The following is a 24840-nucleotide window of genomic DNA, read 5'->3' as shown; positions in this document are numbered from 1 at the left end:
AAGTAACACACAGGACACTATAATAATTATGAAGCTGTTGGCCCTTTGCTTGGTTTCTTATCGGCTAGCTCTGATTTGATTATTAACTCATAATTACTAATATATATTTTATGAGAACATATCTTTTTGAGGACGCACTCCTGAGCTCCTGGGAGATCACATGGCGAGAGCTCTCCTTACTACAATTCCCTGAATCCCCCTAGACTCCTACTCCCCACCTAACTTGTTTCCCTATGGCCAACAGTGCTTTATTCAAACTAATTAGACACATATTTACAGAATGATGTCTCCCAACATTCCTAAGTTCCAAGTGCTGAAACTTGGTCCCACCTGGATAAGTGGGTGAACAGATATGGAAGTGGCTTTGACACAGAACTCTCTAGAAGCCTCACTCCTCAGTCAGATCATGGAGAATCTAGAGGCCTTCACCAACTGTCCTGCTGAACTCACCTTCAAAACTGTAAGCTAAATGAACTTATTCTTTATGATTACTTGGTCTGGGGTACTTTTTTTTAACAATAGGAAACAGACAGGAACCATCAGTTTTCAATGATGACTCAGTCCTTAATGTCATGTCAAACTGCCTTGAAGGACCCTGCCTTTACCATGAGTCCCTGCATACATCCAGTTTCAGGAACTCTTATTTATTTTTTTATTTTTGGTCATCATCAGAAATGGGGAAATAAATACAATCAACCTCCCAGGAGCCATGAAGCTAAAATATGCAGCCTAAGAATGCATATGGACAAACAATTAGAGATTTTGTTCAGTGGCGTGGCGAGGGAACTGAGGCGTTCCAATGAGATTAATTTAAACTTCATGCCACAAGAAATAATTTGGGAAATGTATTCAGAGTGCCAGGGTTCAGCATGTGAATGATAGAGAGAGACAGAGACAGAGCTAGATAGACAGACAGACAGACACAGACAGACAGACAGACAGACAGGAGCAAGAAGGCAGTCTGCCAGGAGCAGGTGCTGGGGGCTGAGTGGACCAACTCCCTGTGGGTAAGCGGAAGCCTGAAGCTGAGAGGTCTAATTTTCTCCAAAGTGTCAACCTAGACTGAGACACCCTGTAAATTGGCTTACACAGTTCCCCTTAATCACCATCCATAAACTATTAACAGCACCACACAGCTCAACAATGGAGGCATTCACCTTTGTCTAGCCCAGGAACAAACAGTCTAAGACGCCTCACTGGCTCAGCTCTGGAAGCGACTAAGGACACAAATCACATGTGTTGCCAACACAAAGTGGACAAAAATGACTTCTACAAACAATACCATGCACTTGGTCTTTTTCACGTCACATTTACAAGGCACAGCACACGCACAGAGCGGCCACATCATCTTGAAGGATGGGGGTTTGCTTCCATCTCAGTTTCAGTGTTTTGTAGTCATTCCACACTTGGACACCTGCAAGGTCACCAGCTGAATTAGCATGTTCGGAGACTGAGGCTTAGTCACGACAACACTGAGCCCAACATTGAGACCAAGCCAAGCCAGGTGAGCTGCATCTGAGGCCTGCCAGACAAAGCCCTCAGTGTCCCTTCCGGAGCCGACATAAAAGGCTCTGAGTCCTGACCAAAAGGAAGACAGTTCCTCCTAGCTACTACAGTCCTCTTCAGCCTTGTTCTTAGGCCCCCAGGACGCCAGGCTCTATACCAGCACATCTCAACCTGTGGGTAGCATATTAGATATCCTGCCCATCAGATAATTACGATTCACCATGTTGTGGGAATCACCACAACACAGGAACTGTATTCAAGGGTCACAACATTAGGAAGATTAAGAACCAATGTTCTATGTTGACCCAAATGATCCTAGTCCAAAACAAAGGCCCCAACTTCCCTCATCCAGGAAGCTGCTCACCACCGGACGTCCCAGTGTAAGAAGGAACAATGGGCTACACCTAGCACGCAGCTGGTGCCACACAGATGCACTGTATATCACTCAGAGCAACTCCCTAGGCTGAACTCCAGAAACCCCAACTTTCATACACCAAGGCCGCAACAACTGAGCTCTCTCAACCACCATCACTCATACACACTACCTGTACCTAGGCAGCTTGACTTGGCTGGAAGAAAGGACACGGGTGAGGCAGTGTATAAAGAGCTCCAAAAGGTCAGGATGCTATTCCTGACACTCATTGCAAGTGGCAGTCCAGTTGCTGGCCTCTTCATGTGGAAGACCCTGCTCTCTCCTCTCTAAAAAGTTGAGCCTCGTCTTCCGTCCACAGGCATGACTGGAAAAACTACAAGCACAGTCAGCTAGTGACTCAGGCCACAATCACCAGCAGCCAGCAAACTTCCCAGCAGCTCACAGGATGGAGGTTTTCATGCTCGCCTTCCCACCAGAGTCAAACCACGGTCAAGTCTTCAGTGTGAGGTCTGGGTTGTCAGTCAGTACCCTGCCAGTGGCTAGGGTTCCTCTGGCTGGAATGAGGCGGTGTCTCCCAGCTGGAGACTAAATGAGGGCTCCTTTCCCTTAGGGTATGCAAATTCACCAATTCAGTGACTATCTTAGTAAGGGATTGTTGCTACACCTTGACTAAAAAGCAACTTGGGGAGGAAAGGGTTTATTTGGCTTACACATCCTGAATCACAGTCCACTAGGAGACACAAAGCAGAAAGTCAAAGTGAGCAGGAAGCTGGAGGCAGGAGCTGATGGAGGGGAAATGCTTACTGACTTGCTCCCGTGTTGCTCTGCCTGCTTTTTTCACAGAACTTAGAGGATTAATCTAGGGCAGTGCCACCCATAACGGGCTGGACCTTCCCCTATCAATCACCAATTAAGAAAATGCCTTCCAGGCTTGCCAACGCCTTAGTCTTAGACAGGTGTTCTCTCCGCTGAGGTTCTCTGCCCTGAGATGGCTATGGCTTGTGTAAAACTGACATAGAACTAGCCAGCCTAGCGGCCCTCAAAACTAGTCTGACTGGGAAAACATCACAAGACGCAAACAGCAGCTTCCAGCTTAAACACAGACCACAGGGTACAAAGCCACGATGTAGAACAGTTGGTCCTAGAGGGAAAAATCTCAGCACCAAACAAAGCCAGGGAGGAACGAAGGGACATAAATATTCTGTCCACAGGATGGAACTCACTGCTCCTGAGGGATTTACTATGAAATCCTAGTGTATACCTCCACAGTTATAATTTGCCTCTATAATGAACACTCGCTACAATCCAAGTTCTTCCTTTCAAATTATTGAGTTGAAAGGTCAGTATAAAATGTGTTATTTAAAATGTATTTTAGAAGTTCCCACAGAGGCACGTGTGTAACCAAACAGCTTGCCAAACTATGGTTTTCATGTGTCCAAAGTCCCTGCCCTGGAAACCAATGCAACAGTTTTGAGACATGGGGCCTCTAGGAGGTGTTAGATCACAAGGGCTGGGCCTCATGAATGGATTAATGGCCTTAACTAGGGAGTAGGTGAGTTATCACAAGTGAGGGCTCCAGACAGAAGGTGGGGTTTGGCTCCCTTCTATCTCTTTCCACAGAGGAAATAAATCTTCCTTTAAATGCCTAGGCAGCCCCATCCCCAAAAGAACTAAGAAACTAAGTCTACTGTTCTCAAGAAAATACCCTTCACTTGTGTGGTTTAGGGACTCTGCACGGCACAGACACACAGAGAGTACCATCCCATCCCCCTCGACAGCATCCACAGCTGCCCTTCTAGTGTCTGATGCGAGCATCTCTCTACTGGGACTCAAATCTGTGAGGCCCACATCTCGGCTAGTCAATTGACGAGGAACTTAAATTTCACATAACGATGCTCCCTCTCCTCCCAGACAGCAAACTAGAGGATCCCTTCAGTGACACAGTCTAAATGCCTTTGTTTTCCACGCAAATATCAAGAAAGTATGTCAACAAACAACAAGCATCTACAGAAACACCCACGCACATCTCCACATCCGGCTTGTCTTCTGGGAGACCTGTTTGAGGGAGAAGTTCCAGCCTCGGTTTTGAACAACAGAGCCAATGGGATACAAGCTTCTCATTTCCTGGAAAAGAACAATAGTGGGGCTGGAGAGATGGCTCAGCAGTTAGTTAAGAGCACTGGCTGCTTTTACAGAGGACCAGCGTTCAGTTCCCAATACCCACAAGGCAGCTCACAACTGTCTGTAAATACGATTCCGATGCCTTCTTAGGGCTTTCATGGTCACCAGTCACACACATAATTCACGTATATACAAGTTTGCAGACACACATAATATAAAACTAAGCAAAGAATTCTTAATGAAGAAGAACGAAAGGACGCTGGGGAGGTGTTTGTTTGTTTTGTAGGTGGTGGCGGGTTTTGCACATATACCAGGGCTTGGGATGTAAAGTGCTAACAGCGAAAGCATAGGACTGGATCCCCAGTGCTCAGGGGAAAAGGCCAGGCATGAAGACGAAGGCTGCAATCTTAGTTCTAGAAAGGCAGACAGGAGGATCTCTGGGTCTCACTGGCCAGGCAGTCTAGCCAACTGTAAACCTCCAGGGTCAGTGAGAGATCCTGCCAGAGGAGGAAGAGGAAGAGGGAAGAGAAGGGGGAGGAGGAAGAGGAAGAGAGGGGGAAGAAAACGGGAGGGGGGGCAGAGAAGCAACTAAGGAAGACACTTGAGGCTGAACTCTGGCCTCCATATGCATACTTCCTCGTGTGAATACTCACTACATACTCCAAACGACTAAATTTAAATTCTAAAGAATGCAGGTACATTAGAGAGAAACAGGCCAAGGCAAATTCTGCCCAGGCAGCTAACCCAGAATTCAGAGCCTTCATCGCCAACTCACCAAATGTGCATGAGCCAGTGCAGGCTGACAAAAGGTCTGCAGGCTCCGGAGAAAGCTGCCCTGCAGCGTCCACATCCACACCCTCCTGTCAGCAGTCACAGATGGGAGATAAGAGGACATTCTGGGACGCACTGCTGGCAGGCAAGGAAGTGAAGTCTCCCAGGAGGCTGTGCAGGGCAGTGGCAGGAAAACAGCAGGAGCTCACCCCTGACTCAGGAGAAGGAGTTTTCCGGAGCTGCTCTCAGTGGCAGTCAGTTCCTTAGGAACCCTCCTCATCTGCCCCTTAGCTGCACAGCCGGGGCCATGAACATAATTTTTTAATGCGAGTCACATTTTAAAAAAGTGCTGGAGAAATGATTCAGTTGGCAAAGTGCTTACATGAAAGCGTGAAGTCCTGAGTTCAAACCCCAACACCCATAAAAGAAGAAAACAACAATAACAACAAAAACCAAGTATGTTCGCGGCCCTGGTGAGACAGACACAAGAAAGAAATCTCTCTCTTTGGGGCTTTTTAGGTAGCCCGCCTAGTCAAGTTGACATGCTCCAGGTAAGAACTGTGAGATCCTGTCTCAAACTTAAAAGCCAAACAAAACACTAAGAAGAAAGAGCAACTGAGGAAGATTCCCAAGGTTGGCCTCTTGTCATCACATGCTTGACCACACACAAACAAGTACACAGAGACAGAGGCGGAGAGAAATGTAGACACATACCATTAAGCCAATTGGTTCTGGTTAATTTTTTGTCAACTTGACACAGATCAGGAACTGTAATTGAGAAAATGCCTCCAATCAAAGTAGCCCGTTTGCAGGTATGTGGGGCATTTTCTTGATGGGGGGAGGAGTCCAGCTCAGTGTGGGTGCCACTCCTGTGTAGGTAGTCTTCATGGTATAAGAACGCAGGCTGAGCAAGAGAATAAACCAGTAAGCTGCACTCCTCCATGGCCCCTGCTTCACTTCCTGCCTCCAGGTTCCTGCCTTCAGTTCCTGCCCTGGAACTGGTGATGAACTGTACCCTGTAAGCTGATATAAACCCTTTCCTCCCCAAGTTGCTTTTGGTCTTAGTGCTTATCATAGTAATAAAAAGAAAAGTAGTCCACCGATAACCCAAATCATTATAGTTCTAGGATGCCACCGATATAATAAAAAAAGGCACACTCCTTTCTCACACTCATTCTTTTTTTTTTGTTTTTTGTTTTTTTTTTTTTGTTTTACGAGTCAGGGTTTCTCTGTATTGTTTTGGAGGCTGTCGGTCCAGCCTGGCCTCAAACTCACAGAGATCTGCCTGCCTCTGCCTCCCGAGTGCTGGGATTAAAGGCGTGCGCCACCACCGCCCGGCACTCTCATATTCATTCTTAAAATGTGGTATGTTAGACCCACACATCTTAATTTGGAATATCCACAGGAGTACTCAAGAGTCACACATGGCTAGTGGCTGAAGGACTTGATCCTGCAAGTCTAGACTCCTGTTAGACCTGTAATTGTGAGCAAGAGTCGTATGTGAACAAAGACTAAGAACAGGTGTGCTACCCGGTTCAGGCTTGCCTGTCTCCATTTGGGGTAAAATGTACAAAACTGCCCAGTGGCAATGGGCAATGTGTATATTACCTGGTGTGTCACCTGCCCCCACCCTGGCCTGCTTTTTCTCACCATTCACTAGGAGGGAGAAGCAGAAGAATCTTTTTCTTTCCTTCTGGAATAAAAAGGGATTAGATAAATCAGAATTGTGGACTAGAGTGAATTCTCCACGCCCAGCATGGAACATAACCGACCCTTCACAGAGAAATTTGGCATTTACATTGCCTGTGGCATTACTGACAAAACAAACAGAGGAAGAAAAGCATGTGTTTGCTACAGTAAAAACTCACAGCAATTTCCACAGCAGTGTGTTTTCTAAACTCTTGAACACGGGTAACCGGCAGTTCCGAGCTAACACTAGACAATTCCAAAGTGGGCGGCCAAATGTGTGCTTCTACCTCAGAACTGCCCTTCCCTACTCCATCAGGAGCAGTTTTAAATGTGATGGGGGAAGGAGCAAAAGCCCTTTGTGGACTTAACGGTGTCCTGCGTACGGTGTGTCTTGATCGCAGTTTCTACAGGGTAGGCTCTGCAATGTGTCCAAGAAAAAGGAAAACAACCCACCCTGGAACCTACAATACCAGTGACCTGGAGGCTGGGCATACTACATTTCGTATATTACCCTCACCCCCAAAACCAACAGGCAGGCAGGCAGCTGAGAGACGCTCAGCTTTTCGAAAGCTGAACAAATCTGCTGGTGACAAGGATCCCAGGCAGTTCCCTGCCCTCAACTTCTCAGGTCAGTTCCCCAGCCCCATGCATCTTCAATGCACTCTGGTCCCTCCTGGCTGGTAATTCTTTTAAAGCCTTTTCACTTTTTTTTTCATTTTAAAAGAAACTCCCTTCTTGGGGCATCCACCAGACCAACAGTCATGATGTGGCCTTCTTCTTGGGCACCTTCCTCTTCTCCTTCTTTAGGTCTCACCCAGGCTGAGGGCCTTTCACTCTCGCCTACATCAAGTCTCTGCATGCTGCTCAGCTCACGTCAATGGGCCCTGCAGCCTGGCACCAGCACACCTCCAGCAACCCGGTAGGGTCTCCCACCAGCTAGGCTACCTGACTCAGTCAAGACTGCTGTGGTGGTTTGAATGAGAATGGCCCCCAAAGCTCTTGAATGCTCAGTCTCTAGCTGGTGGAACCGTTTGGGAAGGATCAGGAGCTGTAGCCTTGTTGGAGAGGACATCACTGGAGGTGGGCTTTAAGGTTTCAAAAGCCCACATGCCATTCCCAAGCACGTTTCTCCTCCTTGTGCTTGTGGGTCACATGTAAGCCCTCAGCTCTTTCTCCAATGCCATGCCTGCCTCCCTAGTGCCATACTCCCCACCATGTTGGTCATGGCTTCTAACTCTTCTAGCTCCCATATTAAACAATTTCTCTTATAAGTTGCCTTGGGCATGGAGTTTTGTAACAGAAAGAGAAAGTAACTGAGACAATTGCCTCCTGCACTTGTGTTCCCTGATGGTGAAATTCAATCTGCAAATTAATAAATGAACACCGCAGCTGCCTACTGGGCCACCACAGCTGCCTACTGGGCCACCACAGCTGCCTACTGGACCACCACTGCTTATGCATCCCTCTCTCCTGGCTCAGCGTGATGCCTGGCACCAAGAAGGCACAGATGGGAAAGGAAAGGAGGACTCAGAGCAAAGAGCCAAGAACACAGCAGACCTAACTCCACCTACATTGCCACCTGGCCAGAAGATTGACTTTTGCCAGCCACACCCTATCTACAATGAACTCAATCTTTGTGCTCAGCTCTCCTTCCCAACATGTAAACAGATGAGAACACTCATCTAAAGTTCACGTCTACAGACACCATTAATAAAAGTGATAGGGACACCCTTGGGTTCTCTGCCAGTGCCCATGGCTTCTCAAGAGTTCTCTGCCTGCACAGTCAGGAGCCAAGCACAACACCCGAATTACTCATGTGCTGTCCCCACGGTAGACCAAACGTCTGACAAAGGCAGGACTTTAAGAATTGCCGCCCCACTGCTGCTTTCTCGAGCCAGACCATCATGAAGCCACATTTTCCACTTCTAAAAGTGACTGATCTGAGGAGCTGTTAGCTTTTTCAGCCCGCACTGAGGCATGCAGGGCATCCAGAGACCTGGTGTTCTGTTTCTTTCATGCATCCCAAGGTATGTTACCTTTTAAAAAATCCTTTTTGCCTGGAAAACCACCACCCAAAATTCCAAAACCAAAACGTGTTCATTCATTCTACAAATATTTGTCTAATCCTCGTGACTGACCAGGCACTGTGCCACAGCCAAGAAGGGCACAGGATCCAACGGCAATGACATGGCATTGCTGCCCAGACTCCAATTCCCTACTGACTGGGAGACTATGGAGAATGGCAGGAAGTACAAGCAGACAAAATGATCATGGGCTGGGCATTTCTCCTTTACTAACTTAGCTAATCCTTACCACACCTGGTGAGCCACTCTATGCTCCCATTTTACAGATGTGGGAAGCAAGGCTGAGACATTCAAAAACTTGTCCAAGGTCCCAGGGCTAACAGGCGGTAGAACAGGTTTAAGGTTCCTTTTCTTTCTTTTTTTTTCATATGGTTTTATTTATGTGTAATTTACATTCAATGAAATTAATGGTATCCAGGCAGGTCCAACCTTAAAATTATACACAATACCCCTCCACTGGCTCACTGTCCCCTAGCTTTCCAGAGCCACTGGTTCCTAGTTCACACAACAGAGGAATAAGCTGTTTTCTGGAGAGAAGATGATGACCTGTGAGCTAACCATCACACACTTGGCACCAAAGCCTCTACGAGAAACACCTCCATGTATTCACTGTGCAGACACAGCCTCCTACATATGTCTGGTCACATTCTGAAAGCTTACTGTTGCAACTGAGGGCACTAATCTTCCTGTCCTTGGAAACCTCCTTTCCCTAGCCGTTGCTACAGTGGAAGTCTGTCCTTGGAGCCAGGCCTAGCACCCCCCTCCCCAAAGTCCATCAATAAGACAGGGCAGCAGTCGAGCAGAGTGCAGAAGAAACCAAAGGAATCTCCACCCAACCGTGAGGCCAGCTGCTCTCCGGCAACCAGAGCTGCCCTATGAAACCCAATTCTTGCCTCGCTTCATGAACAGCCTCTGGCCAGGGCCCATGTCAGACTCCCAGGGTCTGCCAAGCAAAAAGATGCAACCCTGTTCAAACATATTTCACGGATCTCATGAATCCAACAGCACAAAATGGTTTGTAGTTTACTTTAGAAAGTAAACTCTTCATGTTGGAACTAAGAACTTTAACTCCTGATTTCAAAGACGCTGGTTATCTGTGTGGAATTACCTTGTGTGCTACCCACATGCAGACAGTATAGGTATGACAGTGACAGCTTGAGGAGTTCAAAATTTGTTATAACCCAGCAACCATGGAGTTCACATTCCCGTCTGTGTGAAACAAAGAAAAGCAAGACAAAAGAGACTAGGCTGGGCCCATCAACAGAAACAAGAAATTACTCAGCAGCTCCACTAAGGTGACAATGTCACATGCACTTAGCCAATCACAGACCCTGAAGGCATGCCAACAAGGTGAGCCCTGATGAGTGGCACATTTGAGGACAACGGGGTGAATACAAGGGCCACCCCTCAAAACTGCACAGTGGAAGGAGACACCAGCAGGCTATCCCAGGACTAAATGAATGTGAGCCCGAGTTCAGGAGTGTCTATTGCTATTCACACATGGGGTGAGGAAACACTGTCGGTCTCTTGTAGCTTTACCAGCCATCCTGGTTGGCTGTACTCGCTGGATAGCACTGGCCATAGGCTGCGCCAAACGAAAGTGTCTACAAACACTGTCCTGATGGGAATTCACTCCCTCCAGCCCCAGAAATGGAAAGGGAAGAAGGCTGCTGCTTCGTGCCCACCAACATCCCTCTTTAAATCATTAACTCCCCAGGACTGGGGCCATCGTGGCCCCAAACACCTTCCTATTGTCTGCCCAGACCTCTTCTCTCCATCCTGAACTCTCCACCATCCCTGGCTTTTTTGGTGAGTTGGGAAAGGATCCTGGTGTATATCACACCCTCATATCCAGAGTACCTGGACTCCGCTCTCGGTCCCTCTGCAAATACATCTCCTGGCCCCTCTGCTTTCTCCTCCAGCCCCCAGCTAATTCCCAAATGTTCAAGAAAGTGGAGGGATGCCATGATTTCAGGCCACTCTTCTCATCTCTGCTCTTTATCGTCTGTCAAGTGACACAACAGGATTCAAAGCAGATACACATGGCCCCGTCCCCATGTGCTACTGTGTCTCAAATGACAGGCAGAGACTGAGCCAGACAAGGAATCCATGAGGAGTGGGATGTCCAAGAAGCCCAATGGAGATACAGAAAGAAAGAATGTCAGTGAGGACCAAAGGGAAGGCCAGAGAGTGCCACACTAGGACGCCACTGTTAGAATAACCCATTAAAAATGCCCCTAAATGAGCTCTTAAGCCACCATATCCAAGAGTCCCTGTGGGAGGATAGGAAAGCGTTTGAATTATGACACATAAAATGACAGCGACGTCTTTTAAAAACGCATGGAATGCACAACTTCAATGAGGGAGGCGGCAAGCGCCCTGTCCCAGTCTAGATTTTCAGTTTAAAGTCTCTGCTGTGGTGTTTCCACGTGGGAGCTCTGGGGAAGGAAGTGAGGAGGGCAGGAGGTGAGGATGAGGGAGGAAAACCAAGGATGAGGGAGGTGCAGAGCCACACACCTTCCTGTTCTTGAACCTTTGGTTTTACTGAGAAGGGGAGGCCGAAAATCTATCTCTACCACTGGGAAAACGGTTCAGTCGGCAAAGTGGCTAAGTACAAGCGATTGAGTTCTATTCCCAGAACTCCTCAAAACAACAACAACAAAAAACTTCACCCTTGTGCTTGCAATGCAAAGGCCAGGAAGAGGGAGACAGGCAGGTGCCTGAGGGTCTGTGACCAGCCGGCACAGTCCAAACAGCAAAAGAGCCAAAGGCCCTGGCTCAATTTTTTTTTTAATTTTAAAAGGTGGATGGAATCTAGGGAAGGAATTACACCCAAGGTTGTCATCTGACATCCACACACATACACAGGAGCAGAGACCGGCAGGCAGCACAGGCAGACACACAAAATGCATTTCTGCTGTCTTTGATCGAAGGAATGGAACAGTGATAATCACTTAAAACTAAAGCCAACAGAAATGACTTTTGAGTCTTCTCTCATGCTATGTCAATAAATCTTTGCTCTCTTATTGACTGGCATGCACTTAAGGTGAATATTGAAATCCACATGGAACCAGGGGCTACGGTCACACAGTCATTATGAGCTCTGATGGGGAGGTGACATTTCTCACTGGGAGCCTCTGATGGGGAGGTGACAGCCTCTAACTGGGAGCCTCTGATGGGGAAGTGACAGTCTCTGACTGCTTTGGTTGCTGTCTCTGAAATCACTCCAAGGCTCCCATCTCTAGAAGGGTGGGGTGGGGAGATATATAAATCTTACAATAGGAAAATATAACCAATAACCACCCCACCCGCTCCCGCCAAACAAAGCTATCTGGTTTCCATCCATGAATTATCTGGGAGAAACACAAATGAGTCAAAGATCCAGACAACGTGGGGATCCATCCCAAAGGTCAGAAACGCATCCCAGCTCCAGTCACAGCAGAGAGCACACAGTCCGGAAACAGACTACAACTCAGTCAAGAACCGGGCATGCACTCCTATCTTCTATACAAAATGAAATCTCACTTTTTACAACCTAGGGAGTGCAAACTCTAACAGATACTGTTTGGCCCATTCACCAAAGGCCAACACCTTCTGTGCTATTAATTAATGCTACAGTGTGGGAGACTTCCTCCTCTTGGCTCTTAGCAAGCCTGCAGCAACAAGCCTGAAGTCTCCCGGTCCGTTTGCCACAGTCCCCAGTGCTCCCTATCACACACAGCCTACCTCATTTCACCCTCTCTCCTAGGCTGCCGGTTCAGCTTGTGTGGGCTTGTCCCCTTTTTATCCAATGCTTTGCATAGTCTGGGTCTCACTTCGGGCTTTTAAAAAGGCATTGTTTTGTGTATAATGCCTCCATTCATGGTAAGGGAAGTGTTTCAGTTATTTAATGGGCCTGTCAAGTGTTGCTTTTAATTAAACTTGGCTCAAATCGAAAGGAAAGTGGGCCAATGTTGGGTATAGGACAGTGAGTCATACCTTAATGCTGACCAAATGGCAGGATAAACTCCATTTCAAAAGTTGGTATTTGAGCCAGCCAAGTAAGTATTCTATTTATAGTGCCAAGGGTTAAAGCTTCCAGACGCCTTCATCTGCCATCCTGCCCCCACCATGTGCACAAGTGTGTGAACACACACACACACACACACACACACACACACCCTCCTTGATATTTAATTTCAGCCTGCAGCAAGTCAGACTTTTCCCGTTAGTTTGTTTTTGATGATTCCTGAGCTATAGGCATGCTCTCTGGCCACCTGCCAACCACACAAGGAAATTCTGTTTATTCCTCAAATAAACAGGGGGCAGGGGGAGTGCCTCCCTCACTTTGGTTTTTATAGAGTTGTCCAGAAGAGTGCTTACACTTCTCAGAGCACTTCCTTCTTAACTGGTGAACATCAGACCCAAATGGAAACCATTTCCATCTCCCCCATTATGAAGGCAAACCGTTTCATATGCAGGATGTACATAAAACTCAGAGAAGCACATGAAACTATGCAAATTCTCTTGAAATGCTTGCCAATTTATCTTAAAATCTAAATGGGGAGGGGTGCTAAGCAGTGGGTAAGCAAAGGGTCCTAAGTTCACATCACCAGGACCCACATAAAAGCTGGGTGTGGTAGATGGTTCACGCCTATAACCCCAGCACTGGGAAGGCTGTGATGGGGATGCTGGCCCAGTGACACCGTAACCCCAGGACTGGGAAGGCTGTGATGGGGATGCTGGCCCAGTGACACTGTAACCCCAGCACTGGGAAGGCTGTGATGGGGATGCTGGCCCAGTGACACCGTAACCCCAGCACTGGGAAGGCTGTGATGGGGATGCTGGCCCAGTGACACCGTAACCCCAGCACTGGGAAGGCTGTGATGGGGATGCTGGCCCAGTGACACCGTAACCCCAGGACTGGGAAGGCTGTGATGGGGATGCTGGCCCAGTGACACCGTAACCCCAGCACTGGGAAGGCTGTGATGGGGATGCTGGCCCAGTGACACCGTAACCCCAGGACTGGGAAGGCTGTGATGGGGATGCTGGCCCAGTGACACCGTAACCCCAGGACTGGAAAGAGTGATGGAGGATGACAAGCCACTCTAGCAGAAACAGTGAGCTCAGGATTAATAAGATGCCCTGTCCCTATTGGGTACAGAGGGAGCACCAGAGGAAGACATCTGCTTTTCAAATGCAATCACATGGACGAGCGAGTCTACACACACATGCATACACATACACTACACACATAGTTACTCATGCATGTACACACAGAGGAAAAAAATACCTAAATCCTGAGTCTGCATCCCTTGGAACTGTGGAGGGGATCCAGGCCTGCTGGACGGGAAACGCCTGTGAACACTTCAAACTGCAGGTATGTGCTCCTACCGGCTGTGCAATGCGCTCCAAGTTTACCCTAGACTGGACACTCTTTCCTTCCAAGTTCATGAGTAAAGCTATCTTTCTGAAAAACTGCACCGCAGGCTGTCCCCTCAGCTGAAGAACGCCAGGAACTCGTGCCACTGAGACTGGCGACAGACGGCAGAAGGCCGGTCTTGGGTGTCAGGAAACACGGTGCTGCATAGAGCAGTACCCGCCTTGGGCGGTGAGCCAACTCTGAAGGAGTGGACAGGTGTGCAGCATGGCACTGGAGGGTAGACACGGAGCCCAGCCTCCCCTGCAAATTGCAGCTGTGAGGCAGGTGTGGAGGAAAGTTCGGATGCACATCAGGGAAGAACTGGGGTTCCATATCCCACAGACAAAGCAAAGTCTAGCCTCACAGTGGGCGAGCACAGAGATAAAGTCTGGAAACAGCTGCCGAAGTGGCACAAAACAGGACAGGCCAAGGGCAGGGAGCGGCTCAGCTGGGCATGTGCTCACCGTGCAAACATGAGGGCTTGGGTCCAGGGAGCAGCAGCACATCTGTAGTCCCAGCTCTGGGGAGGGTACACAGAGCCTGCTGAGTCTCTGGAGCTCTCTGGCTAGGGGACCCAGCCAGTTGGTAGGTTCAGATTCAGTAAGAGACCCTGTCTCACAAGATATGGTGGAGGGTAAGAGAAGGCACTCCACATAGACCTCTTGCCTCCACATGCGTGTACACATGTGAACAAGGACACACATAACACACGCACACACAAATAAAATCCTTTAAAAAAAAAACAACAACAACAGAAGGAGAGCCACCACAAAACAGAATGACCCAGCCATATGGGTGATAGCTGGCACCTCTGACAGGATTCTCAGTTATGACCAGAGAGAACACAGCACTCTCAGTGAGTCTGGGATCTTCCTGGGAAGAAGGGACAAGCAACAATGACCTCCACTGCAAAACAGCTAAGAAAACCTAAGGAATGCTAGTTACTGATAACAGAGACCTAGTGTACCAGGGGACTTAGGGGGTTGAACCACGTGAGATTCTTGTTGAAGTCCCAATGGACAGGTAGGCAAAGAACATGGTACATTGCCTAACTTGTTGGCAGCAGAGGCTGACTAAGCCTACCCACTGCCACGCTGAGGCTGCTGCTCCCACCTGCCAGCTCATGTGACTCCAAGGACTTCCATGAGATTTCCCCAGAACACCTACAAAGCCTGTGGGGCCGTTCCTAGGACAACCTGATATCCAATATGGGTAGGTCCCTATGAGATAGTTGCCTGCTAACGGGCAAATCAACGTATCCCAGAAGCATCATCTCTTAGGACCAGTGCAGTCTGGAATGTGTAGCCCATCCATATCACCATGATCTGCACACCTGCTCTCTATCCACTATTTCTGTCTTGCCTGTTTGTAAATGAATTGTCTAGTCTCAGATACTTAAGAAATCCTAGACAAAACACAGACTTAGCTGGAGCCAAAGCCATGGAAAGATCCTTGAACTAGACTCACTAGTTTCTAGAACACAAGAAAGTCCCCAAACAGTGCGGGGGTGCTACAGGTCCTCCGGACTGGCGATCCAGTTGGTCGTGAGAACTCAAAGAAATGAACATGCAGTGGCTCTGGAGGAGCCAAGAGACCAGACATTGTCAGAGAACTGTATGATCTGACAAGGAACTTAAACTCTCTAATACACCGGTTGTTCAGCAACACGTGGGACAAACAATGGCACCTGACATGCAGAGGGCTCGGTGAGACACTGTGTATAAAGGACTTAGCATGCAGAATGGCACCAAACAGGCCCTCCTGGATGGCCTCTATTTTGACTGTTGTTATTTATTCAGCAGTGATTTCTATATCAACTTGACAGACTTTCCAAGGTGCATCAGTTCATCTATAGAATGAGCTTGGTGTCCTCTCACCATCATGCAGTACCTGCAATAGGTGAGACTCTCCCAAAGTCTCTTCTGCATCCTTAGCCTCCAAACCTACCAGAGGTCCCTCAGTACCAGTAAATCACACTAGCTTTCATCAACAAAGGCTCTAACGAGCCATGATCTCTGAAGGGAAGCAATCACAGCCCATACATACTCCCCTTCTATCACTAACCAGGATTAACACAGCTAGTAAATAAATACCTGGGACATGTTCCTTTCAGGTTGAATTGTGTGGTCCCCTGAGTGTTAAGGCTCAGCCTGGGTGAAGATGTCCTGGCTGAAGAAATTTCCCCAGAGGCTCGTGTGTTTGAACACTTGGCCCTTAGCTGCTGGTGCAGTTGGGAAAGGTCCCACGAGCCTTTAGAGGTGGTAGAGGTGGGGCCTTGCTATAGAACGTATGTCACTGGTGTCCTAGCCACCTCTGTTCCCTCAGGGCAGATGCAATGTGACCAGCTGGCTTCCTGAAGTCTGCCTGCATTAGTGCAACAGGCTCTATCCCACTGGAACTGTGTCAGAAATCACCCCTTTCTCCATTAAGCTGTTTTTGTCAGGGTGTTTTATCACAGCAACAGAAAAGAAACTAATACACTATACAAACAATATATGAACCATGTCATTCTCAGGTGTATGTAAAAAGATATCTCATTTATAGCACTTCCAAAGTTAATAAACATCAAATCAGGGGGCTGGAGAGACGGCTCATTGGTTAAGAGCACTTGCTTCCTTCCTGAGGACCCGGGTTCAGTTCCCAGTGCCTGTGTCAGGTGGCTCATAGCTCCAGATCTGATGCTCTGTTTTGGCTTCCACAAGCACATGCAGACACATGTATACACACACACACACACACACACACACACACACACACACACACACACACACACACACACACAGAGTCTTTTTTAAAAAATAAGGTTAAATTATTATTCTTTTGGCTTTCTCCTAGTGGAGAGGAACCAGGCAGAGATAAGCAGAGAAAGAACTCCCACTGAGCCACAGATTAAACTAGGAATCTGAAGAGGCTCCAACTTAAATTCCCTCCTGTCTGAAGATTTGATGAAAGCAGTTGAGGGTGTGAACTTGGGAGTCATCTTCCACTTATTTTCAGCGAGCAGGAGTGTTGCCTACAGTCAGCTACCTTTCCGAGTGATTCATTACTGGAGCTGGCAATAAAAACATCATGCTTGGTGAAAATGAACCAGAAGGAAAAAAACCACACACTTACTCATCAAAACTGAGAGAAGTGGAAAAGCAAAGGTGTGGAACTTAAGGTTTACTGGTCACACTCAAATTGCCTGCTTCTTGCGTAATCAGGATTGCTAGGCCGAGTGTTTGGTGATTAACTACAGTCAGCCAGGAAAAGGAAAAGCCTAGAAGAATGGGCCTTCACTGACGTGCCCTGCTGGCCTTTGTGAACCTCAGAAAACACCTGCCAGACTGGTGATGCTCTGTGCCCAAATCTGTCCTCAGGATCCAGACAAAAAATAATTTTATAGCTCAACTACTCACAAATATCACGAGAATCAGTTTGGGAACAAAGAGAATTAAAATATCCACAGATACAGAAATACATCAAGTCATGAAATATATATTGAAGTGAATAAAAGTCCCAAAATATGGGAAGTTGCTTCAGCAGGATGGTTTTATTGAGAGAGAGACAGAGACAGAGAGACAGACAGAGAGACAGAGACAGAGAAGGACCTTAGGAAACATTTGGACAAGCAAGTGTACACTGTTGCATTACCCTATTACCCTGTGGAGTCCAGGATGCTTTGCACATATGGGGTTCTTTCCCTCGTGTGTACCAACAATCATGACCGTCTTCAGATATTGCTAAATTCCTCCAAGGAACTGCTCCAGATTGAGAACTGCTATTATCCATAAAAACACATCTCTGAGACCAACCAAGAGGCCCAACCTATCCTAAGGTTGGCTAGACGGAGGCTAAGCATTACAAAATGTTGGCTGAAAAAAATGCTAACTGAATATTACATCTCTAGTGAAATAGTCCTTTTTTGTTTAGTTTTCTGATGGAAGCTGTGTAGAACAGGCAACTGAAGTACTCAATTGAAAGTTTGTTGTCAAGGAGTCTCCTAAACCTCCCAGTTCCCACCCCAGCCACGAAGGCAGTTGCTGGGGAGCAGAGCTAAGCAGTCGCCCAGGACAGAGGAAGGCTGGATAAGGAGCCGCTGGTGCCGTGGTTGTCAAGGTTGGCAAAGTCTGTCTGAACAAGCGGCTCCCACTTGAAGGACCATCCTGGATGGCAACAATCATCAGTTCATCCCTGCCATCTTCACCAAGGCTGTAGGAGCTGCCCATCCCGCAGCCAGTTCCTAAGATGGTCAGCCGGCCAATCTTGGCCGCTTTAAAGCTTTTGGGAGCGCTGGGGGAGAGTCCAGTCCAGCTGTGGACACTCAAGAGACTTCAATGGTTTCCTTTCTGTTGCTGTTCTTTTCTTTTCTGGCAACTATTGGGGGTTGACTCTGGGGCCTCAGACATAAATACAAGCTGTCCACTATTGAGTTACAGTCCCAGCCACTCAAAGGCTTCAGACTAGCTTTGGCAGCCTGGAAGAGACTTGCAGTTGAGCTGAAATAGTTGCACAAAGAAGAAGAATTCAACAGCAGCTGGAGAGTCCAAAAGGCGTCCAAAGAAGAGAGACCAAGAGCGATGCAAGCCATGAGAGTCAAGAGATGGAAGACACGACGGGAGGCTGTGAAACCTCAAAGTCGTCTGAGGGTAGACGTGCGCACACTGGCCATAGCAGGACATCAGGTGTTCCTGCATGGCTTCCCACTTTATTGCCTTGGGACAGCGCTTCTCGCTGAGCCAGAAGCTAGGCTGCCTAGCCAGAGAGCTCTTGGGCTCCCACCTGTCTCCACCTGACAGTATTAGTGTTACAGGCACGCACAGTCATGCCTGACTTTCTATGTAGGTACAGGGGATGTGAACTCTGATCCTTTGTTCACATGTTCTTATCCACTAAGCCAGCTCCCTATCCCTAACTATTTCTCTTTAAATGATACACTCTGCACTCCTTAAGACAAACACTTACCAGGCATCACGACCTTCACCGAGGCTCACCTTCAAGAAGTTTATTTAAATGTACACCATTTGTTTTTGTTTTTGTTTTTAATCTCACATTGGTAAAAAGCAGGATCATTTTCCAAAATAGTTTTCTTGAAATTGTCACTCAACTTCCTTAAATGAACTTTTATCCAGTCCTGATGAGGAAGAACGGAACAGACTCAAGGCTCCAAGATGGAGAGACAGCTGCATGTCACGTACATCACAAAGCCAACAAGAAGCATCAGGTCAGAAGATCAAAGCAACATTTACAGACCGCACACAGACTCAAACAACAACAGCAAACAAAAACAACACAACACAACACAAAACCCCCAGCTCTTACGTGATCTCAATCACAGGGGTTCTGCAGCTTACTAGAAATACACAAATAAAAGCCCAGGAAAAAATGATTTTAAAGTCAGTATGACTGAGCTGTCTGTGGGTATTCCCTAGAAACACATAAAATTTGTACTCTAACTACTTTTTTGATCTTGCCTCCGAGCAGAATCACTATGTTTATCTATCACCCACGCCTCCATCACCCGAGCAACCAGCAAGTCTGTACTGTCACTCTGGTTCACCCCACGGCTCCCATTCCTCACATGTCCAGTGGCTCTGTGCACAGAAGCACATACATTCTTGAAGACGTTCACAGATAATCACTTTCTACCCGGAGGAATCTTTGGAGGATTTAGGATGTACAGAGCCAGGCTCCATTCTGAGAGATAGCTTATCTTACTACAGCATCTCAAGAGCACGCACCAGTTCCAAAGCTTCCTTCCCATAAGGCTCGGGTGCCGGAGGGGCTTTAAGAAACTCTGAAGACATTAACAGCCTGAGTTCTGACCCCATCATGTGATAGTGGACCCAAGGCACACAACACGGCTGTCTGTGGTGAGGAATAAAAGGGACCTCTCAAAATTTCAAAGACAACATGAAAATAAAAACAAAGTCACATTCTACTGAAAGCCCTCTTAACTCCTTAAAGGACTTGTCTATTTCAAAGCACACATTATCTCAAAATGCATACAAACCACACACACACAGCCTGAGGCCCATTTGGGCCAAGTTAAAACCATTTTTGTTCCCTATTGTTCTCAGAGCTGATGGCTTTTGGTTTCATGTTTTTATGGTAAAACAGTGGAAGCTGTACATTTCACCCTTTACAAATGCAGAGTACTGGATTTGCTTATGGCCCAAAATATTAAATGCCCAAACCCAAACCTCATTTTATCTTTTTTTTTTTTTTTTTTTTTTTTGAGACAGGGTTTCTCTGTATTGTTTTGGAGGCTGTCCTGGAACTCACTCTGTAGACCAGGCTGGCCCAAACCTCATTTTATAAGCAAAGGTATATCCCACTTGATGTTCTCTTTCTCCTCATCTCTTGAGGGAAAAAGTAATAATAAAGGTGGCGATGTAGGATAATTCATCGAGTACCTGTCTAGCATGTAAAAAATCCTACCATGGAGCCCAGGTGTGGCTGCACAGCTAAAACAGCAGCACTTGGGAGGTGGAGCAGGATGATCAGGAATTCAAAGTCATCAGAAGCTACACACAAATTTGAGGCCATCCTGGGATTCACGCAATGTTGGGGGCGGGGAATCCTGGCTTTTAAATATTTTATAGATTAGAAAGGGTCCTCTGGCCTGTGCAAGAGAGCCCTGGCCACACATGATTTTATAAGCCACCACACAGAAAGTCAACTTAGCAAATCTGCCCCGAGGCCAGAGGGAAATTGTTACAGCTGAAAAAGCTTCATCAAGGAGAGAAACAGGAGACTTTCAGTGGGTCTCCAAGTCTGAAGGGAACTGATGCCAAATTTGCAGTCTATGCCTGGCCTTCAGAGTCTTGAAGTTGAACTTGGCACCAACTTTCGAGACGATCCCTCACTTATAAACACCTTTAGTGCCACAGATCCTACTGCAGTCAAAACAGTATCCGATGACCCCATCCTACCAAGACAAGTGTGTGGGAAACAGTGGGGAGGCGCTTTCTGAGTCTTATCTTCTCAGAAACACACAAAGCAGCACAAGGCACTACCTGCTGAAGATTCTGGATCTTTACATCAAGAGGTGAGATCTGAGGAAGGTCCTCGGAGGCACATCTCTGGTGAGAGACTTCACCACCAGTAGCTGTGACTGCCTCAAGCCAGGAACCAGGAATACACATGTACATATACCCCCATAAGCACCGTGCTGGCTAATTTATGTCAACTGGACACACACTAGTCAGGGTGGTGGGGCCCAACGTGGAAAGCCTTCATAAAATCGGGCTGTACACAGCCTGTAGGACATTTTCTTAATTAGTGAAATTATAAGGGAGGTCTCTGCCCATTGTGGGTGGTGCCATCCCTGGGATGGTGGTTCTGGCTTCTATAAGAAAGCAGGCTGAGCAAGCCATGAGGAACAAGCCAGTAAGCAGCACTCCTCCATGGTTTCCGCACCAGCTCCTGCCTCCAGGTTCCTGCCTTATTTGTGGTCCTTCCTTGGCTCTCCTCACTGAGCTGTGATTACCTCAAGTTGCTTTTGACCATGGTGTTTCATCACAGCAAAGTAACCCTAAGAGATATACCGTTGGCTTGTATATCCACTGGTAATTCTTGGGGATTCGGTCTACCTCGGGTGAAAAACAGACTTCTAATCAAGACTACCTAAACAACAGAACTGAATGATTATTACATAGCAGTACGTTTTATAAACAGGAGGCTGTATACAGTCATAATCAAATAGGATGCCACTGGAGTTTGAGCACCATGGATTTTGTTGTTCAAGGGGGTGGGCAGTCCTAGAACCAATCTCTCACATATCCCAAGAGACAACCGAATGCATATTATACATAACTGTATAGATTTACCCTGGAGTGATACCAGCTCACCCACTTGCTGCTCAGACACAAAACTTGCATGCTCGCTCGCACACACGCACGTAGAACAAACAAGAGCAGGTACATGCTCTTCATACAAATTAGAGGTGATACAGATAGAAGATTAGTATGTGGGGAAATCCTATGCCTCGACTTTGGCATTCAACTTTGGTGGTGAGAGCAGAATACAGGGTGTTCCCCAGAGCTCGGGGTCAATCTCTCTGCACAGTGTAATTACCCCGGGAAGGAAGCAAGATGAAGGGGTCTCAAAGGAGGCGGCGCAGCAAGCTGACTCAAGAACATGCTGGAAGCATGCAAGCAGGTCAGATTCCCAGGACAGGACTGAGAAACAGAGAGTCCCATCCCGTGAAGCCGGTGCCCTCACTGAGGCAAAGAAGTTTTAGAGATCGCTCTCTTGTGTGATTGTCTCGCCTTAAAGTTTTTCTTTGTTTTGTCTTCTGCACCAGAGCATGGACTAGAAGTGGTAAGAAAAAGCCCCAATTCAGTAAGACTTTCTAGAGACCCTGCTCCCCAAGTTTCCACAGCGGGCTCCCTCATCAGCCATTCTTCCTACAAGACTCAGGATGAGAGCAACACAAAGACTCCACAGAGCCCTTGTCCATATGTCCCCTCACACAGCACCTTACTCACAAGCTCTGACGAGGTTCCCAGTGGGGCACACATTGCTAGGAGCCATTGCTCCCAGCACAGCGGCAAGCCCTTGGATGGAGAACGCCAGTCACACACTCTAGTTTTTCTTGCCATTCCATTTCTCTGGGGCAATGCTCTCACTGCCACCACTGCCTGACCTCAAGGAGGTTTGGGTGTCTTGAAGCCCTGGTTTAAAGAAAGCCTTTTCTGTCTCCATCTTCCTGTGGCACTGATTGAAAGCAGACATGTCTTGACCCCTTTTGCTCTGGGTCCCACAATGTACTGCAGAGTCCATTTGCTTAACTGTCAGTGGAACCGGGGTGTTCTCCGGCTATGACACTGACAGCAAAGGAACACAGTCCCAACAGCCTGGCCACACTGATTCATTGGATTTCACGATAACAACTGTGTCAGATGAAGAGACTCACAATAGGGAGTTATTTCTACAATGTAAAATGATGACCAAGAACTCTAGTAGAAAAAATCAATGTCTTTGAGGAAATCTAGGGCCAGAGAGATGGCTCAGTGGGTGCAAGAGCTTGCTGTACAAGCCTGATGACCCAAGTTCCATGCCCACATCAAGGTAGGAGATGAGAACTGACTCCATAGAGATGACCTTTGACCTCCACATTTGCACCATGGCACATGTGGGCCAAGCCACATACATTATACACCACAACTAATCGTTAAGCTGAAATAAACTTAATTTTTAAAAGTTATTTGAAAAGTAAAGTCAGAAATCAAATAGTTCTTTCACAGAAACACTAATTTAGGTGTAGAGTAAAGTCAATATGATCTCTGAACAGCTATGGGACAAGAATAGAGTAATACGACAGCAATTGTCTCAGAATGGTCTTAGACAAAGCAGCTGATGTTAACACGTGTGTTAAGGAGCATATACTCAATACTAACCCAGGGCAAACTGCTGACACCTACCATGAAAGTGTCAAAGGGCAGTGAGTGAAAAAAGACACTCTCCCGGATTTCGTACTAGCTGGTGTCAGGAGCACACACCTGTAACCCTAGCATTTGGCAGGTGGAGGCAGGAAGATCGGGAGTTCAAGGTCACCCGGCTACAGAGCAAGGTAGTCAGTTCAGTATCAGCCTAGGGTATGAGGAGAGACTCTGTCTCAAGACAAGACAAAAAGGTTATATGCTGTTCTGTCTGGGTTAATTTACGTCACAATCTTGAGTGACAAAACGAGTTACAGAGAAGGAAGATGGGAGGTTGGAGGAAAATGAGAAAGGGCTGATAAGGAGTACCCAGGGACTGTCAGAACAGTTCTCCTGGTGACACTGTGGGACGTAAAGCACTCACTACGCGCTGGGAAACGTAACTAGAAATGTGTGCACACAGGAGTGAGAGTCCATGAGACCAGAGAAACCCAAGCAAGGTCTCCAGACTACACTGACATCCATTCTGAGACTGAACTATTGCTGTTTTGATACTGAACTATTGTTATGCAAAAGGTCAGCACCAGGGAAACTGAGTGACAGGAAGAGGAAGGGCCTCCCGTTCCCTGAGGCATTTTATAAAAAGTGTTTGCAGCCATGGGGCCTGAACCCAGAGCCTGACATGGCCGAGCAAGCACTCCACCGAGAGCTACGCTCCTAGCTAGTTGGGTAGACTCTAAATCTATACTTCATTACTCTTTAAAGAGACCAGAATAAAACCCCAAAACACACAAGGACCGGACACTGAGACTTTTGAGAAAACGTGATGCTTTTTTTCACGCAGAGAACAACTGTTAATTACTCAGCGTAAGCAATGTTTGCCTAATGCTTGAGGGATAGGACATAGAGCACTTGGTGAAGGGACCCGTGGGAGAGCCTGAGGCAGAGGGTCCAGCTGTACAGGAATTTGCTATATGACTCAAATGTCAAGTGACTGCTGCAAATGTGGACACACGCGGACACCCAAGGGCGAATCCGGAGCCCACACAGAGTCAACTGCAGCACTGGTTAAGGCATGGTTGCTCTACATCACCCAAAGCCACGAGAAGCCGTTAGGACAGAGAAGAGCTGGGGAAGGCCAAAAGCATACCACCGCGGTTCATCTGCAACAGAACAGTAAGGACATAGCGCCGTGGTGCCTTGATGCCAGCACACACTGGCTGATATCCGGGAACGTTTGTTGTCACAGCCAGGGAGTTGGGGACACTGATACCCAGTAACTGAGAGATCAGCGATGAGGCTAAAAAGCCTACTATTCGTGGGGCAACCTCCCCACCCCCACCAACAGCAATGTCAACGGTGCCAGGGTTGGAGAGATGTGAAAAGTAGTATACTTGGATTCACCCAGAAATTTGAGACTGGGAACTACTAGAGGGTGAGTGACCTTGCTGGCCCGTAGCTCTGGCCTCCTCCAGTAAATCTAATGAAAGACAAAAGAGTTATCGAATCCAGTCCAAGGGTCTGGTTCGG

General features: G+C 47.4%; 1 protein-coding gene across 2 annotated transcripts in view; it reads right to left on the bottom strand.

Annotated features, from left to right (window-relative positions):
- Myo10 (myosin X) overlaps positions 1-24840 on the bottom strand; it is a 192802-nt gene that overhangs the window by 157064 nt on the left and 10898 nt on the right. The window contains exon 1 of one of the 2 annotated variants that reach the window (XM_040757665.1): positions 4776-5027. The exons of the other annotated variant lie outside the window; for it this stretch is intronic. Coding sequence (XP_040613599.1) covers positions 4776-4895 — 120 coding nt within the window. The 5' untranslated portion in view covers positions 4896-5027. Of the gene's footprint in view, positions 1-4775; positions 5028-24840 lie in introns of those variants that run through there. 2 annotated transcript variants of the gene reach the window in all.

This window comes from Mesocricetus auratus, unplaced genomic scaffold (assembly GCF_017639785.1).
Source record: "Mesocricetus auratus isolate SY011 unplaced genomic scaffold, BCM_Maur_2.0 Super-Scaffold_100015, whole genome shotgun sequence".
Classification (NCBI taxonomy): Eukaryota; Metazoa; Chordata; class Mammalia; order Rodentia; family Cricetidae; genus Mesocricetus; species Mesocricetus auratus.
This window is presented reverse-complemented; position numbering and strand designations above follow the sequence as displayed.